At 37.6% G+C, this 16,645-nt stretch overlaps 1 protein-coding gene across 14 annotated transcripts in view; it reads right to left on the reverse strand.

Annotated features, from left to right (window-relative positions):
• The window catches only part of CEP70 (centrosomal protein 70), an 86,229-nt gene that overhangs the window by 43,471 nt on the left and 26,113 nt on the right, over positions 1–16,645 (reverse strand). For 6 of the 14 annotated variants that reach the window (XM_086674384.1, XM_086674387.1, XM_086674395.1 and 3 more), the window contains 5 exons: positions 14,555–14,645; positions 11,708–11,832; positions 8,988–9,078; positions 8,741–8,864; positions 8,216–8,396 (listed from right to left, as the gene is read on the reverse strand). In XM_086674384.1, the coding sequence (XP_086530510.1) occupies positions 8,216–8,396; positions 8,741–8,864; positions 8,988–9,078; positions 11,708–11,722 (411 nt within the window). In that variant the 5' untranslated portion in view covers positions 11,723–11,832; positions 14,555–14,645. Of the gene's footprint in view, positions 1–8,215; positions 8,397–8,740; positions 8,865–8,987; positions 9,079–11,707; positions 11,833–13,847; positions 13,872–14,554; positions 14,646–16,645 lie in introns of those variants that run through there. The other 8 variants (XM_086674390.1, XM_086674392.1, XM_086674388.1 and 5 more) reach the window with 3 other exon arrangements.

Raw genomic sequence — 16,645 nt, forward strand, 5'->3', positions numbered from 1 at the left:
GAATGCAGAAACGACCCATCATATGAAAAATCAATGTACTACACCACATTAACAGATTGAAAGGAAAAAAAAAAACATATGATCATCTTAATTGATGTAGAAAACGCATTTGACAAAATCCAACACCCTTTCATGATAAAACACTCAGCAAACCAGGAACAGAACGAAACATTCTCAACATAATAAAAGCCATTTATGGGGCACCTGGGTGGCTCAGTTGGTTAAGTGTCCAACTTTGGCTCAGGTCATGATCTCACATTTCGTGAGTTTGAGCCCTGCACTGGGCTCTGTGCTCACAGTTCAGAGCCTGGAGCCTGCTTCAGATTCTGTGTCTCCCTCTCTCTGCCCCATCCCTACTCATGCTCTGTCTCTCTCTGTCTTAAAAGTAAATAAAACATTTTTAAAAAATTTAAAAAGCCATTTATGAAAAACCTAGAGTGAACATCATACTCAATAGTGACAGACTGAAAGCTTTTCCTCTAAGATCAGAAACAAGGCAAAGATGCCTGCATTCGTTAATTGTATTCCACATAGTACTCGAAGTCCTTATCAGAGTAATCAGCCAAGAAATGGAATAAAAGGCATCCATTTTAGAAAGAGGTAGAAGTATGTTTGTAGATGATACGATGCTATATGCAGAAAACTTAAAGTGTGCACAAAAAGAAACCTGTTAGAATAAACGAATTCAGCAATGTAGAAACATACAAAGTCAACACAGAAAAATCAATTGCATTTCTTGTTTTTTAATTTGTTTTGAGAGAGAGAAAGAGAGAGAGAGAGAGACAGAAAGAGGGAGAGCGTGCGTGCGAAGGAAGGGCAGAGAGGGAGGGAGAATCCTAACCAGGATCCAGGCTGTTGGTGCAGAGCCCCACATGGGGCCCAATCTCACAAACCACGAGATCGTGACCTGAGCCAGGGCCAAGAGTCAGATGCTCAACCGAATGAGCCACCCAGACACCGCTCAATTGCATTTCTGTATTTACAATGAACAATCCAAAAGGGAAATTAAGAAAACAATTCCATTTACAATAGATCGAAAAGAATAAAATAGAAATAAATAAACCAAGAAGACAAAAGACATACATTGAAATTATAAAAAGTTGCTGAAGGAAAGTGAAGACAACACAAATGAATGTCAAGACATTCTGTATTCACAGACTGGAAGACTTAATATTGTTTAGAGGTCAATACTACCCTAAGTGATCTAGAGACTCAATGCAATCACTATCAAAATTCCAATGACATTTTTTTTGCAGAAACAGAAAAATCTGTCCTAAAGTTCATATGGAATCTCAAGAGATCTTACACAGCCAAAACAATCTTAAAAAAGGAACAAAGTTAAGGTTCTTAAACTTCCTGATTTCAAAGCTTATCACAAAACTATAGTAATCAAAACAGTGTGATACTGGTATATACCAACAGAGTAGAACAGAGAAAGCCCAGAAATAATCCTGTAGATACATGATCAAATTTTTTTTCAACAAGGGTACCAAAACCATTCAAAGGAAAAGAACAGGCTTTGTTCAACAAATAATGTTGGGAAAACTGGGTATCTACATACTAAAGAATTAAGGTGGACCCTTATCTAACATCATACACAAAAATTAACTTAAAATGGATCAAAGATCTAAATGTACAAGATAAAATTATAAAATTCTTAGAAGAAAATTATAAAATTCTTAGGACAAAAGCTTAGTGACACTGGATTTGGCAATCATTTCTTGGATAAGACACAAAAAGCACAAGAGAAAAAAAAACCAGATAAATTGACTTTCTCCAAACTTAAAACTTTTGTCTATCAAAGGACAACCAACAAAATAAGAAAATATTTTCAAATAGTACATAGGATAAGAGTCAGTATCCAAAATAAACAACTCCAGGGGCGCCTGGGTGGCTCAGTTGGTTAAGCGTCCGACTTCGGCTCAGGTCACGAACTCGCGGTTTGTGAGCTCAAGCCCCGTATCAGGTTCTGTGCTGACAGCTCGGAGCCTGGAGCCTGCTTCAGATTCTGTGTCTCCCTCTCTCTGCCCCTCCCCTGCTCATGCTCTGTCTCTCTCTGTCTCCCAAAAATAAATAAATGTTAAAAAATAAATAAATCAATCAATAAACAACTCCAACAACTCAACAACAAAATCCAATAAAAAAACAAGAAAAGGACTTGAATAGACATTTCTCTAAAGAACATATACAAATGACCAATAAGCACATGAAAAGATGCTCAACATCACAGACCATTAGTAAAATGCAAATTAAAACCAGAATAAGATACCACTTCACACCAATTAAAATGGCTACTATTAAAAATACAACAAAAATAAAAAATAACAAATGTAGGTAAGGATGTGGGGAAATCTTGTGCCTTGCTGGTAGAAATGTAAAATAGTGTAGCAACTTCAGAGAATATATTGCAGTTCAAGAAAAAATTAAACATAAATTTACCATATGACCAAGCAATTCCACTTCTGGGTATATAACCCAAACAACTGAAAGCAGGGACTTGAATAGACATTTGTACATCCACATTCATAGCGGGATTATTCACAATAGCCAAAAGATGAAAACAATCCAAGTGTCTATTGATGGATGAATGGATAAACAAAATGTGGTATATACACACAACAGAATGTTATCAGGCTTTAAAGAGAAAGTAAATTCCAACATGCTACAACATGGATAAATCTTGAAGACATTACAGTAAAATGAAATAAGCCAGTCACAAAAGGACCAATACTGTATGATTCCACTTATATGAGGTAACTAGAATGGTCAATAATAAGACAAAGTAGAATGATGGTTTTCAGGAGCTGCAGGGAGCAAAGAATGAGGAGTTACTGTTTCATGAGTATGAAGTTTCAGTTTGGGAAGATGAAAAAAGTTCTGTAGATGGATGGTGAGGACAGTTGCACAACAGGAATGTATTTAATGCTACTCAAGTGTATACTTTAAAATGGTTAAGTTTTATGTTCTTTATGACGATATACAACAAAAAAGGGGCGAAAATCAATTTATCTCTATAAACTCGCAATGAACATTAATAAATTAAACAGAAAATCGGGGTGTCTGGCTGGTTCCATCGGAAGTGTGTGCAACTCGATCTCAGGGTTGTGAGCTTGAGACCCAGGGTAGGTGTAGAGATTAAGTTTTTTATTTTTAAGATTTTATTTTTTAGTAAACAATCATCTACAATACATCTATCTACAATACAATCATCTACAATACCATTAAAATATTGGATACTCAGAGCTAAATCTGATAAAATATGTGAAAGGCCAGAGTACCCCAAATTACAAAACACTGCTGAGAGAAATTAAAGACTTAAACAAATAGAAACAGCATGTTCATGGATCATAACATTCAATACTGTTAAGATGCCGTTCTCCCCAAATTGATCTGTGTATTCAATCCCAGCAGGCTTTTTTTCTGGAAATCAACAATTAGAAAATTCACAAAGAAATGCAAAAGACCTAAAATAGTGAACACAACATTGACAAAGAAAAATGTAGAAGACTTACAGTGCCTGATTACAAGATTGACCATCATCAAAACAGTGTGGTACTTCCATAAAGACAGATACATACATTAATGAAACCAGTGTCCAGAAGTAGAGCCACACATACAACAATTCATTTCGGCTAAAAGTACAAAGGCAATGTGGCAGAGGCAGGATACTCTTTCTAAAAAATGGTGGTATAACAATTAGATATTATAACCTTGAGCTAGGGATCATTTTTTAAGATACAAACCAAAAGCATAAGCTATTTTTAAAAAACCTGATAAGAATTAAACTTCATCAAAATTTAGAACTTAAGCTCTTTGAAAACTACCAAAAAAAGGAAGACAAGTCACAGGCAGTTTCTTACAAAGTTAAATATATGCTTACCATACAACTCAGCAATTCTAGTCTTAGATATCTACCAAAGAGGAATGAAAGCCTATGTCCACAGAAACACTTGAACACAAATATTCATAAGCTCTATTTTTAATAGTCAGAAATTAGAAACAACTCAAATACACACTAACAGGTCAACACACTGTGGTATATCCACACAATGGAATACTTGTCAGTAATAAAAAGTAATAAACTATTGATACAACCAGCAACATGAATGAATCTTGAAATAATTATGTTCAGTGAAAGATGATTACATATCAATGATTTTGATAGGGTAGTTAGATATGAGCTGGAGGTAAGGATGGTGGTAAACAGTGCTTCCAGTTTCCCCACCTTCCAGGGCTATCAGATCAAGAACAGCAGGTGCTCTCCTTGTGAGTCTGTGGCCTGCAATAACCTAGAACTTCATTATACTATATTTTAACTGCAGTTTCAGCACCTCTCACTCCCGTGAGGGAAAACAGCCATGACAGTTCTGGCAAGCACCCTGTAGGACCAAAAACTTCCCCTCCCTATTGGAGGAGTCCCTTAAATGACTGGAAACCTCAGTCAGAGACCACTATAGCCACTACCCGTAACCTATGCAACCATAAAAAGAAAAGATAGCCCTAACTCCAGTGCCATTGCCACCTTGGGCCTGCCTGCTATCCCATCTTGACAGCATATTGTCCTATTTAATAAACTGCTTTGTGCTTGCTACTTTCTTCTGGCTGTCTTTATTTGAGTGCGGATTCTTATATAAATCTTTCATGGGGAACCCAAGAACTAGACCTCCATTCACACAGCACACAATCTCCCACCAAGAACAATTTTAATAGCCTGTGCCACATGAAATGTCCATTTCCTTCCTATCTCTTTCCTCCCTATTTAGATTTTAGTACATATAACCCAGTTATGTATTCTGCATGTCTTGCTGACTTTAAAAAAGTTTAGGTCCACAGACCACCACCAGAAACTCCCAACTCTACATGCAACACAATGGCAATAATTAGTATCTTTCAGTACTCACTCTAAATGTCAATGGACTCAACGCTCCAATCAAAAGACACAGGGTAAGAAAATGGATAAGGAAACAAAATCCATCTATATCCTGTTTACAAGAGACCCATTTTAGACCTAAAGACACCTTCAGATTGAAAGTAATGGGATGGAGAACCATCTATCATGGAGTAGCCATACTTAGACAATCTAGATTTTAAAATAAACATTGTAACAAGATGAAGAAGGGCTTTATAGCATAATTAAGGGGTCTATCCACCAAGAAGACCTAACAATTACAAACATCTATGCCAATGTGGAGCACCCAAACATATAAACCAATCACAAACATACAGAAACTCAGTGATAATGATACCATAATAGTAGGGGACTTCAACACCCCCACTTAGAGCAATGGACAGATCATCTAAACAGAAAACCAAGGAAACAATGGCTTGAATGACACACTGGACTAGATGGACTTAACATACATTCAGAACATTTCATCCTAAAGCATTGGAATACACATTCTTCAGAAGTACGCATGATACATTCTCCAGAATAGAGTACATACTGGGGCACAAATCAGCCCAAGTACAAAAAATATCAGTATCAACAAGTACAAAAAAGATCAAGATCACAATGAGATACCACCTCACACCTGTCATAATGACTAACGTTAACAACTCAGGCAACAACAGATGTTGGCAAGGATGCGGAGAAAGAGGATCTCTTTTGCATTGTTGGTGAGAATGCAAACCGGTACACCCACTCTGGAAAACAGTAGGGAGGTTCCTCAAAAATTAGTGCAATTACACTACTAGGATACAAAAATGCTGATTCGAAGGGGCATGTGCACCCCAGTGTTTATAGCAGCCCTATCAACAATAGCCAAATTATGAAAGGAGCCAAAATGTCCGTCAACTGATGAATAAAGATATGGTATATATATATAATGGAATATTACTTGGTGATCAAAAAGAACGAAATCCTGCCATTTACAAAAATGTGGATGGAGGGGCGCCTGGGTGGCGCAGTCGGTTAAGCGTCCGACTTCAGCCAGGTCACGATCTCGCGGTCCGTGGGTTCGAGCCCCGCGTCAGGCTCTGGGCTGACGGCTCAGAGCCTGGAGCCTGTTTCCGATTCTGTGTCTCCCTCTCTCTGCCCCTCCCCCGTTCATGCTCTGTCTCTCTCTGTCCCAAAAATAATAAATAAACGTTAAAAAAAAAAAAATGTGGATGGAACTAGAATGTATTATGCTAAGCGAAATAAGTCAGAGAAAGACCAACATCATGATTTCACTCACATGTTAAATTTAAGAAACAAAAGGGAAGGAAAAACAAAGGAAGATAAAAACAGAGAGGGAGGAAACCATAAGAGACTCTCAAATAGGGGTGTTTGGGTAGCTCAGTTGGTTAAGCAGCCAACTTTTAAATTTTTTTTTTTTCAACGTTTTTTTTTTATTTATTTTGGGGACAGAGAGAGACAGAGCATGAACGGGGGAGGGGCAGAGAGAGAGGGAGACACAGAATTGGAAACAGGCTCCAGGCTCCGAGCCATCAGCCCAGAGCCCGACACGGGGCTCGAACTCACGGAGCGCGAGATCGTGACCTGGCTGAAGTCGGACGCTTAACCGACTGCGCCACCCAGGCGCCCCTACAGCCAACTTTTGATTATGGCTCAGCTCGTGATCTCATGAGCCCTGTATGGGGCTCGGCACTGGGCTTGGAGCCTACTTGGGATTCCTCTCTCCCTCTCTCTCTCTTCCCCTCCCTGCACTCGCCCATGTGCTCTCTCTCAAAATAAATAAATAAACATTTAAAAATAAAATATAATAGGGGCGCCTGGGTGGCTTGGTCGCTTGAGCGTCTGACTTCGGCTCAGGTCATGATCTCACAGTTTCTAAGTTTGAGCCCTGCATTGGGCTCTGTGCTACCAGTTGGAGCCTGCTTCAGTTTCTCTGTCTCCCTCTCTTTCTGCCCCTCCCCGGCTTACGCTCTTTCTCTTGCTCTCAAAAATAAATAAAAAAATAAAAAAAATTTTTTTAATAAAGTAACGATTTCTTAAAATTGGGAAATTAAGCAGTGTTAAAATACTGCTATTTTTATAAAAAGAAAAGTAACCAAACAACTTATAATAATCACAAAGGATATTCCATAAAAACATTACATAAATTTAATTCAGTAACAAATATTTGAGCATTTACTCCTACTAATAATAGGTACTCTTTTAGCCTAAACAAAATAGACAAAAATATTTGCCTTCATGGAGCTTACATTCTAACACAGGGAAATATATAAACAAAACTACTTGTTTATATATAGTATGTTAGGATGTTGGACAGCGGTAAGAACTATGGATAAAACATAAATCAAGGAAGGAGTATGAAGTGTGGTGGATGGGATTGGCAACTGTAAGTAAAGTAGTCAAGGAAGGAATTCCTGAGAGATGGTAACATCCAAGAAAGGACAGAGAGAACAAGCCATGCAGCTAACTCTTGGTGACACTGAGAAAGGAGAGAGAGAAGAGCATGCAGGGCAAAGGGAAAAGAAAGAACAAAATGTACAAAGGCCCTGAGGTGAGGATGATCAAGGAAAATGTTCAAGGAAGAAAAAGAACATGACTGTGGCTGGAGTAGAAATAAACAAGGAGTACACTAGATGAAATCAGAAAGTAACAGGTAGGCACATATGTAGGACCTTAGAGGCCATGGTAAGACTTTTTGATTCTCCTCTAAAGAAAAAGGAAAGCCATTAGGGGCTTCTGAGTTACTATGTTCAAAAAGACACTGAAAAAGGCAAGGGTGGAAACAAGAGAGACCAACAGAGGGGTAGAAGAGAAAGGAAGGTGACTTGGACCGGAGTGGAGACTAAAAAAAAATTAAAAGTTTTGGGAAGAAATCCAGGAATACATTTTTAGACACATAAAATTCTAGATATCTATTAGACATCCAGTAGAGATATCAAATAGGCTGCAAGGTATCAGTCTGGAACTAAGGGAAGATGCCTGGGCTACAGATTTAAATTACAAATGAATTTACGCTATGAATTAGGCTGAACATCTGAGTCAGAATATATAGGAAATATAAAAGATCTAAGAAATGAGTACTGGGGAGTCCCAGCACTAAGAGGATAGAGAGATAAGAACCAGCAAAGGAACTGAAGAATGACCAAAAGGAAAACCAGAGGAGAGGACATTCTGGAAACCAAAGAAAGAAAGAATTTTAAGAAGGCAACAGTGATAGGTCAATAAGATAAAGTCCACTGAATTAAGCAACAACACAGAGGTCACCTTGACCTTAATGAGCCGTTTTAGTACTATCATGTAAGAAAACACAATTAATACCTGTAAAGCTTTATGCTCCTTTTGAAGATCTTTTATTTTATTCTGTTGCTGGCTAACCCTATTTATGGATTCATCCTCCAATTCACCAATTTTGGATTTCACACACTCCATAATTTGTTCCAAGTCATTAGCTCGTTGTTCCTGATCGGCTGCTCGGCTCTGTTCTAGCTGAAGGTCATTTCTAATAACAGACACACAATTCCTTCCCTTAGTTATAAAAGTAAAATCACATCAACAAACATACCCATCTAACAACATAATGAATTTCTAAAATTTCTTTGCATTCTTAAAATTTCCATCATATAACACAAACCAATATAAGAAATATAGGACACTATTACACACCTAAGCTAAGCTATTACTGAAAGAATTATCTATTAAAAATATTAAAATATAAAAATATTTAAACTTAACATTTATGTCAAAATAGAAAATTAAAGGTCTGGATTCAAGGCAATTATTTTTAGAATGCATATATCACTTATATACAAACAATTCAAAAGAGACATTTTTCCATTTTCTTACTTAAGCTGCTGATTAGTTTCTATGAGCTCCTGGATCATGTTCTGCTGACGTGTTGTTTCTTCCATCAATGTTTTCAAATTCTGCCTCATCTTCTGTGATGACTGTTTATCAAAAATGATGAAATCTACATTTATGGAATGTAACACAGATAATAAAAATAAAAAGCAAAAAAAAATTTTTAGGATAAAAAGTTTTGAAAGGAAAAAGACATTTTTTACCATTATGAACAAGAATAGGATCTGATTACCTTTAAGATCAGTTCTTTTGACTAGAAATAAAGGTTTTAAACCATGCATCATCAAAAGCACATTTATGCTTTCCCATTCTGCTTCTTCCTGCTATGATTACAAGGAGAGAAAAGAATCAACTTTAACATATAGAGAGAACAAACACCCTCTTGAACATAATTTCCTTGTCTTCAGAATAATGGAACTTTTTCTCCAAAGTTTTTTAATATGAATTTTTATGTACATATAATAAGTAAAATTAAACTTATTTCTGACAAAATTAGCAGACTAAAAAGAATGCAAATGAGCATAAATAATTATATAATTCCAGAATACTCATACATAAGGCCTTAATGGATAGAGTAAAACAAAAACACCAACAAAAAAATACCTTGTAATTTCAGTGAACCAAACAGACCTGAGGTTTTTTGTTTAACTGAACCAACCGGGCTCTACTCAAAAGAAACAGCTGCAAATTAGGTCATATTAACTGAATAGTAAATTAAATTTGAGTCACTCAGAAACAAGTATCACTTAATAAGTAGGGTCACAAAAAATTTTTTTTAAATCTGATTGGTCAAAGCCAGTAATTTAATAGTCTCTTGTATAATAGACAAGGTCTAATTATAAAAAGGAGTCTGTCCATCTAGATAACTGATTCTAGTAGAATCACTCTGAAAGATACTCTCAAGCTTTGTATCCCTCATTTTTTTTTTTCTTTTCAATGTGTTTTTTTTTTTTTTTTTTTTAATTTATTTTTGGAACAGAGAGAGACAGAGCATGAACGGGGGAGGGGCAGAGAAAGAGGGAGACACAGAATCGGAAACAGGCTCCAGGCTCTGAGCCATCAGCCCAGAGCCCGACGCGGGGCTCGAACTCACGGACCGCGAGATCGTGACCTGGCTGAAGTCGGACGCTTAACCGACTGTGCCACCCAGGCGCCCCTCCGTCATTCTTAAATATGTATTTACAACACAAACCTGAGAGGGGAACCCTAACTCTCTAGAGTATGTAAATAAAAACATGATAATGGGAAGAAAAAGGTAATTAAGAACATACAATACAGATAAGAATGAAAAGAGCATGGGGCATCTGGGTGGCTCAGTCAACTAAGCATCTGCCTTCAGCTCAGGTCATGATCTCACAGTTTGTGGGTTCAGGCTCTGCATCAGCCTCTGTGCTGACAGCTCAGAGCCTGGAGCTTGTTTCAAATTCTGTGTCTCCCCCTCTCTCTCTGCCCTTCCCCCACTCATGCTCTGTCTCTCTCAAAAGTAAATAAATATTAAAAAAATTTTAAAAAAAGAATGAAAAGAGATTTTTTAATTATACATTTATATCCATGACATTAACAATTTATAACAGTCTTTTGATGTAAATCCAATGATCAATTTGGAATCACTGTATGAGGTGATTTACTTGCTTTTTAAGTTATTAAAGTAGGGGTGCCTGGGTGGTTCAGTCAGTTAAGTGTCCAACTCTTGATTTCAGCTCAGGTCATGATCTCATCATTTGTGAGATCAAGCCCTGAATCAGGCTCTGTGCTTACAGCATGGAGCCTGCTTGGGATTCTCTCTCTCCCTCTCTCTGCCGCTCCCTTGCTCACTCACGCTCTCTCTCTCTCTCCCAAAATAAACAAACATTTAAGTTACTAAAGTATATTTAAAAAGGTAATTTGAGTGAATTTTCAATGTTAAAATGCTTTAAAAAATAGAATTTATACAATAGTTTTCACTGGTGGAATAGTATTAAATATTTTAATAGCTTAAAGATTAATAATTTAGGCAGCAGACAAAATACATATAAAAGGATTAGTCTCCATATCCAAATCCCTCTAGATATTAAAGAAATCTCTCAAGACAAAAAAGGAACAAATTACCCTGATAACTATGATAGCACTATCAATAACAGTGCCAAATCTTTCCTTTTGACTGCTTTCCTCCCCTTCTCTATCGTTTCTGTACTTCTCCGCCCTCCCACAATCTTTTCCCTTATTATTTTTTAAGGTCTTCTGGGTCAAAGATTCATGACCCAGAATTTAAATTATTAAGCATATCGGTTTTAGGGGCACCTGGGTGGCTCAGTTGGTTGAGTGTCTGACTTTGGCTCAGGTCATCATCTCACAGTTCTTGAGTTCCAGCCCCGTGCCGGGCTCTGTGCTGACAGCTCAGAGCCTGAAGCCTGCTTTAGATTCTGTGTCTCCCTCTCTGTCTGCCCCTTCCCCACTCATGCTCTGTCTCTGTCAAAAATAAACATAAAAAAAAGATATGTTTAGGAGCCAAAAGTTCTGGGTGGGCATCTCAGTGGATGTCTACTATGACTCGCAAAAACAAAGTACTCTGTAAATAATGCCACACATTTTAAATGATCAAATTATACATATTGTTCCTGGATACCTCTTTTAATGGAAAGAATAACTGCAAATTCTGAAAAGAGCTAAGAATGGCATTTTCTTAAAAAAAAAAAAAAAAGAATGGCATTTTCTAAAGTATGTGGTACAGAACACTAAAGAACTGTTCATGAGACTAATGTGAAATAAGTAGGAAATACTGTATACTAAAGTCTCTTTTTGGACAGTATTGTGAAGTCTTACAATAACAAAATATTAAATAATCTTTAACCCAATATTTCCCAAAGTTATTTTACTACAGAACCCTTTTAAGAAAGATTTTTCATATTTGTAAATGCAGTATTCTTTGGCACGTACTTCACGAAACACTGGCTTCAAATATTTTAAGTTTACCTGTTTTTCAGTCATGAGTCTGTTTGATGATTTACTAGACTCCTAGGCTTTAGGGGCTGCTGGAGATTTGGTATCTTAAGTAAAATCTGAAGAAGTAGATTGGCAGTAAAAAATACTGGAGTTGCCTAAATTAGAAAAGAAAAAATGCAATAGGTGTTAAAGGAAATTATACTTAAAAGAACCAATAACTCTTTGGCAATTTAAGCCATTCCTGTGTCAAAAGTCATATGACTTGTCAGAAAACTGATTTTAAGAATGATTAGAACAGGGGCACCTGGGTGGCTCAGTTGGTTAAGTGTTCAACTTCAGCTCAAATCATGATCTCACAGTTCGTGAGTTTGAGCCCCTAACAGGCTCTGTACTGACAGCTCAGAGCCTGGAGCCTGCTTCGGATTCTTTACCTCCCTCTCTCCCTGCCCCTCCCCTGCTCATGCTATGTCTCTGTCTCTCAAAAACAAACATTTTTCAAATAAAAATAAAAAAAAATGATTAGAATAAACCCTAATTTGGGGATGCCTGGCTGGCTCAGTTAGAAGAGCATGCAACTCTTGACCTCTGGGTCCTGAGTTCAAGACCCACATTGGGTGTAGAGATTTCTTAAAATTAAAAAAAAAAAAATCAATGTAAAAAAAGAATAAGCCTGATCTTATGATGTTCTCTTCTAGAAATAAAACATCATGAGGTTTGACACACACACACACACACACACACACACACACACACACACACACAACTATTAACTAGCTAATGTACAAAGCACATGCTGCTGATAAAGTTATCTTTTGTAAGCTGATTCCCCAAAACTGAAAGAAATGTGCCTGGCCAAAAGTTACACGTCAGTCTAACAATTCACTTGACTAATGCCAAAGGTAAATGCAGTGCCACCTTCTTAGGTGGTCTTTATTTCTAAATAGATCAGAGGCTAGCAGTGAAGGGTTCTGTTTGGTAGACAAAAAAGTTTTTATTTACTCTACCCTACCATCACTTCCTCTTGTTTTCTAAGACTCTATCATCCTATAGGAAAAAATTTTCTTGTATTGGTTGATATATAGGTAGAATTCCTCCTTTCCAGAGGCACAATCACACACATTCATTAGCATCATGAACTTTTAGACCTTGAGAGGACCTTGGAAATTGTTTGATCCCAAATCTCTAGCTGTTTGTAGCTGGCAGGGAGGCATATGGGAGAGTTGTACCAATGTAGCATATACTGGTAACCATCTGGTGAAATGATCTTCTCAGGATTGATTAGGAAAGAAGCAAGCCTCCTTGCTACCAGGTCGTATTTCTTCCAAAGCTCAATTCTACCCTTCTAGGTCTGCTTCGGATAATGAAATCCAACTAGACAATTTACCAATCACCCTTATGTGTCTACAGGGTGTAGCTTTCCAGTTTCAGATAAACTCAGTAACATGTTATAAATTTTCAAATTCTGCCACTTTTGCTGCTGGACATCAACTTTGGTCTCTTTTACCAACTCAATCACCCACTATGTTAATCCCTCCTGCCTTTACAAACCTTTCAGCTAGTTTTTATTTTTTTATTTATTTATTTTTTTTAAATTTTTTTTTTTCAACGTTTATTTATTTTTGGGACAGAGAGAGACAGAGCATGAACGGGGGAGGGGCAGAGAGAGAGGGAGACACAGAATCGGAAACAGGCTCCAGGCTCTGAGCCATCAGCCCAGAGCCTGACGCGGGGCTCGAACTCAGGGACCGCGAGATCGTGACCTGGCTGAAGTCGGACGCTTAACCGACTGCGCCACCCAGGCGCCCCCCTTTCAGCTAGTTTTTAAACTTTTCATTAGAAAAATTTTCAGAAATACATAAAAAAGAATATAATAAACCCATGTTTTAAAAAATGTCTTTTTATTTTCCAAATCAGGATCCAAACAAGGTCCACATTTAGCCCTCTAAAGTTTTTTCTCACCTATAACAGTCCCATCCCCCCTCCTTTCTCTTTTGACATGCATTTATTTGTTGAAAAAATAGGTCATCTATCCTGTAAAACTACCCCTATTTCAGATTTGGCTTACTGTATTCTTGTCATTTAACATCTATCTCTACCCCCTATATTTCTTGTAAACTGTACATCTAGAGACTTTATTAAATTCAGGTTCAGTATTTTCTGGCAGGAATACCTCAGAGGTGGTACTATGTTCATCCTGTTGTATCACCATCAAGAGTCGGCCAGGGGAGGGAGAGAAAACATAAGAGACTCTTAAATATGGAGAACAAACAGAGGGTTACTAGAGGGGTTGTGGGAAAGGGGGTGGGCTAAATGGTTAAGGGGCATTAAGGAATCTACTCCTGAAATCATTGTTGCACTATATGCTAACTAACTTGGATGTAAATTAAAAAAATAAAAGGAAAAAAAAAAAGAGCCAGCCAGAATTTTTTTTGTTGTTGTTTTTTTTGTTTTGCTGTGTGTGTGTGTGGTCTTTGGCTTTATTCAGAAAAACTTAACAGTAAAGATACTTGGGTCTGTTAGTAAACATGTTTCATCGTTTGTTGTTTTTTTTTTTTCCTTGAAGATTTGTTTTCCAGCCTATTTATTTTTAGGGGAGAGAGAGAGAGAGAGAGAGAGAGAGAGAGAGAGAGAGAGACAGACAGACACACACACACACACACACCAGCCAGCCAGAATTTTAAAGTGGGAAGAATACATCCTTGAAGATCAGAAATAAGGATGTAAGATAATCCCCCCAAGAGTGAGAAGCTACATATTCTGACAAGCTTCCTAACTACTACACTGGACCTCTTTCAAATCTTCAAAATGTCATTCCTCTCCATATTCAAGGCCTGGCTACTGTTAGCCTGTTCTTCACTTAGTTAACTCATACTTGACCTTCAGATCCTGGCTCAGATTTCTTTCTTCAGGGAAATCTCCCCTGATCCCATGACTAGTTTAGGTCCTCTTGTTAAATGTTCTTGTAGCACTATAAAGAATAAAGTATAGAGGTTCAGCATTCAGAGTCAGATGGTGACTACTGAAGTAGTCACTGAGTGACTACTAGTTTAACTATTAAATTATATGACAAAGACAAATTCATTAACATCTTTGAGCATTTTTTTCTTCATTTGTAAAAGACAACACAGTAATATACCTCATAGATTAAATTAAGTCATACAACATATAGAAAGTACTTAGAACAAGAACCTGGCATATAGAAACTTATAGATTAGTAGTACTTATTGTTATATAAAAGTATGCTAGGGGCACCTGGGTGGCTCTCAGTTAAGCATCCGACTTCAGCTCAGGTCATGATCTCACGGTTTGTGAGTTCCGGCCCCGCGTCGGGCTCTGTGCTGACAGCTCAGAGCCTGGAGCCTACTTTGGATTCTGTGTCTCCCTCTCTCTCTGCCCCTCCCCTGCTCTCACTGTTTCTCTCTCTCTCAAAAATAAACATTAAAAAACTAAATAAAAGTATGCTAAACAAAACTAATCTTACCATCATATATTAGCTTAGATTTTTTTCTACAAATTACTCAGATCACTATTTCATACAAGTTGTTTTACAAAAGTATGTCTAGATTTAAGACTAAATTTCATGAGGGGCACCTGGATGGCTCAGTCGGATGAGTGTCCGACTTCAATTCAGGTCATGATCTCACAGTCTGTGAGTTCAAGCCCCACATAGGGCTCTGTGCTGACAGCTCAGAGCCTGGAGCCTGCTTCAGATTCTGTGTCTCCCTCTCTCTCTGCCCCTCCCCTGCTCATGCTCTGTCTCTGTGTCTCAAAAATAAAAACATTAAAAAAAAATAAAAAATAAATAAAAGTGTTTAAAAAAAAGGCTAAATTTCATGAGATAGGTAGTCTACTTTTGGTAACGATAGAGTAGGCAGCTCTATCTCTAAAGTCAAGTAAGAAAGCTGAATAAAATACACTAAATTTGGGGCACCTGGCTGGCTCAGTTGGTACAGCATGCAGCTCTTGATCTCAGGATTGTGAGTTCAAGCTCCACACTGTGTGTATCAAATAGGTTAAAAAAAAAAAAAAAAAAGGCGGGGGGGGACAAAAATAGAACATACCAAAATTTATGGGACTCAGTGAAAGCAGCGCTAAGGGAGAAATTTATAGTTATAAACATTTATATTAAAAAACAAGAACAGGGGTACCTGGCTGGCTCAGCCAGTTGAGCATCTGACTTCAGCTCAGGTCATGATCTCGCAGTTCGTGGGTTCGAGCCCCAAGTCAGGCTCTGTGCCGACAGCTCAGAGCCTGGAGCCTGCTTCAGATTCTGTGTCTCCCTCTCTCTCTGCCCCTCCCCTGCTTATGCTCGCTTGCTCTCTCTCTCTCTCTCTCTCTCTCAAAAATAAACATTAAAAAAAAAAAATCTCAAATTAACAACCTAACTGTACAACTTAAGCAACTAGAAAAAGAAGAACAAAAAGCTAGCAAAAGAAAGGAAATAATAAGGATAAGAGCTGGGGTAAAGGAAAGCAATAGAGGAAAATCATTGAAATAAAAAGTTATTTGAAAAAAAAAATCAGCAAAATAGGCAAACCTGTAGCTAAATGGACAGAAAAAAAGAGAGAAGATTCAAAGTACTAAAATCATAAATGAAAGTGGGGACATTAATCGCAATTATACAGAAATAAAAATTCTAAGAGAGCAATACAAAGAAACAGAAAATCTGAATAGACCTATAATTTACATGAAGATTGATTCAGTAATCAAAAATCTCCCAACAGGGGCACCTGGGTGGCTCAGTCGGTTAAGCATTCAACTCTTGATTTTGGCTGAGGGCATGACCTCACAGTTCCTGGGTTTGAGCCCTGTATCAGGCTCTGTACTGACAGTGTAGAGCCTGCTTGGGATTCTCTCTCTCCCTCTCTCTCTGCTCCTCTACTGGTTGTGTTAGTTCTCTCTTTCTCTCTCTCTCAAAATAAACAAACTGAGGGGAAAAATCCCAACAAAGCAAAGCCTTGGAAATGA

This window comes from Puma concolor, chromosome C2 (assembly GCF_028749965.1).
Source record: "Puma concolor isolate L17-30 chromosome C2, mPumCon1.1.hap2, whole genome shotgun sequence".
Taxonomy (NCBI): Eukaryota; Metazoa; Chordata; class Mammalia; order Carnivora; family Felidae; genus Puma; species Puma concolor.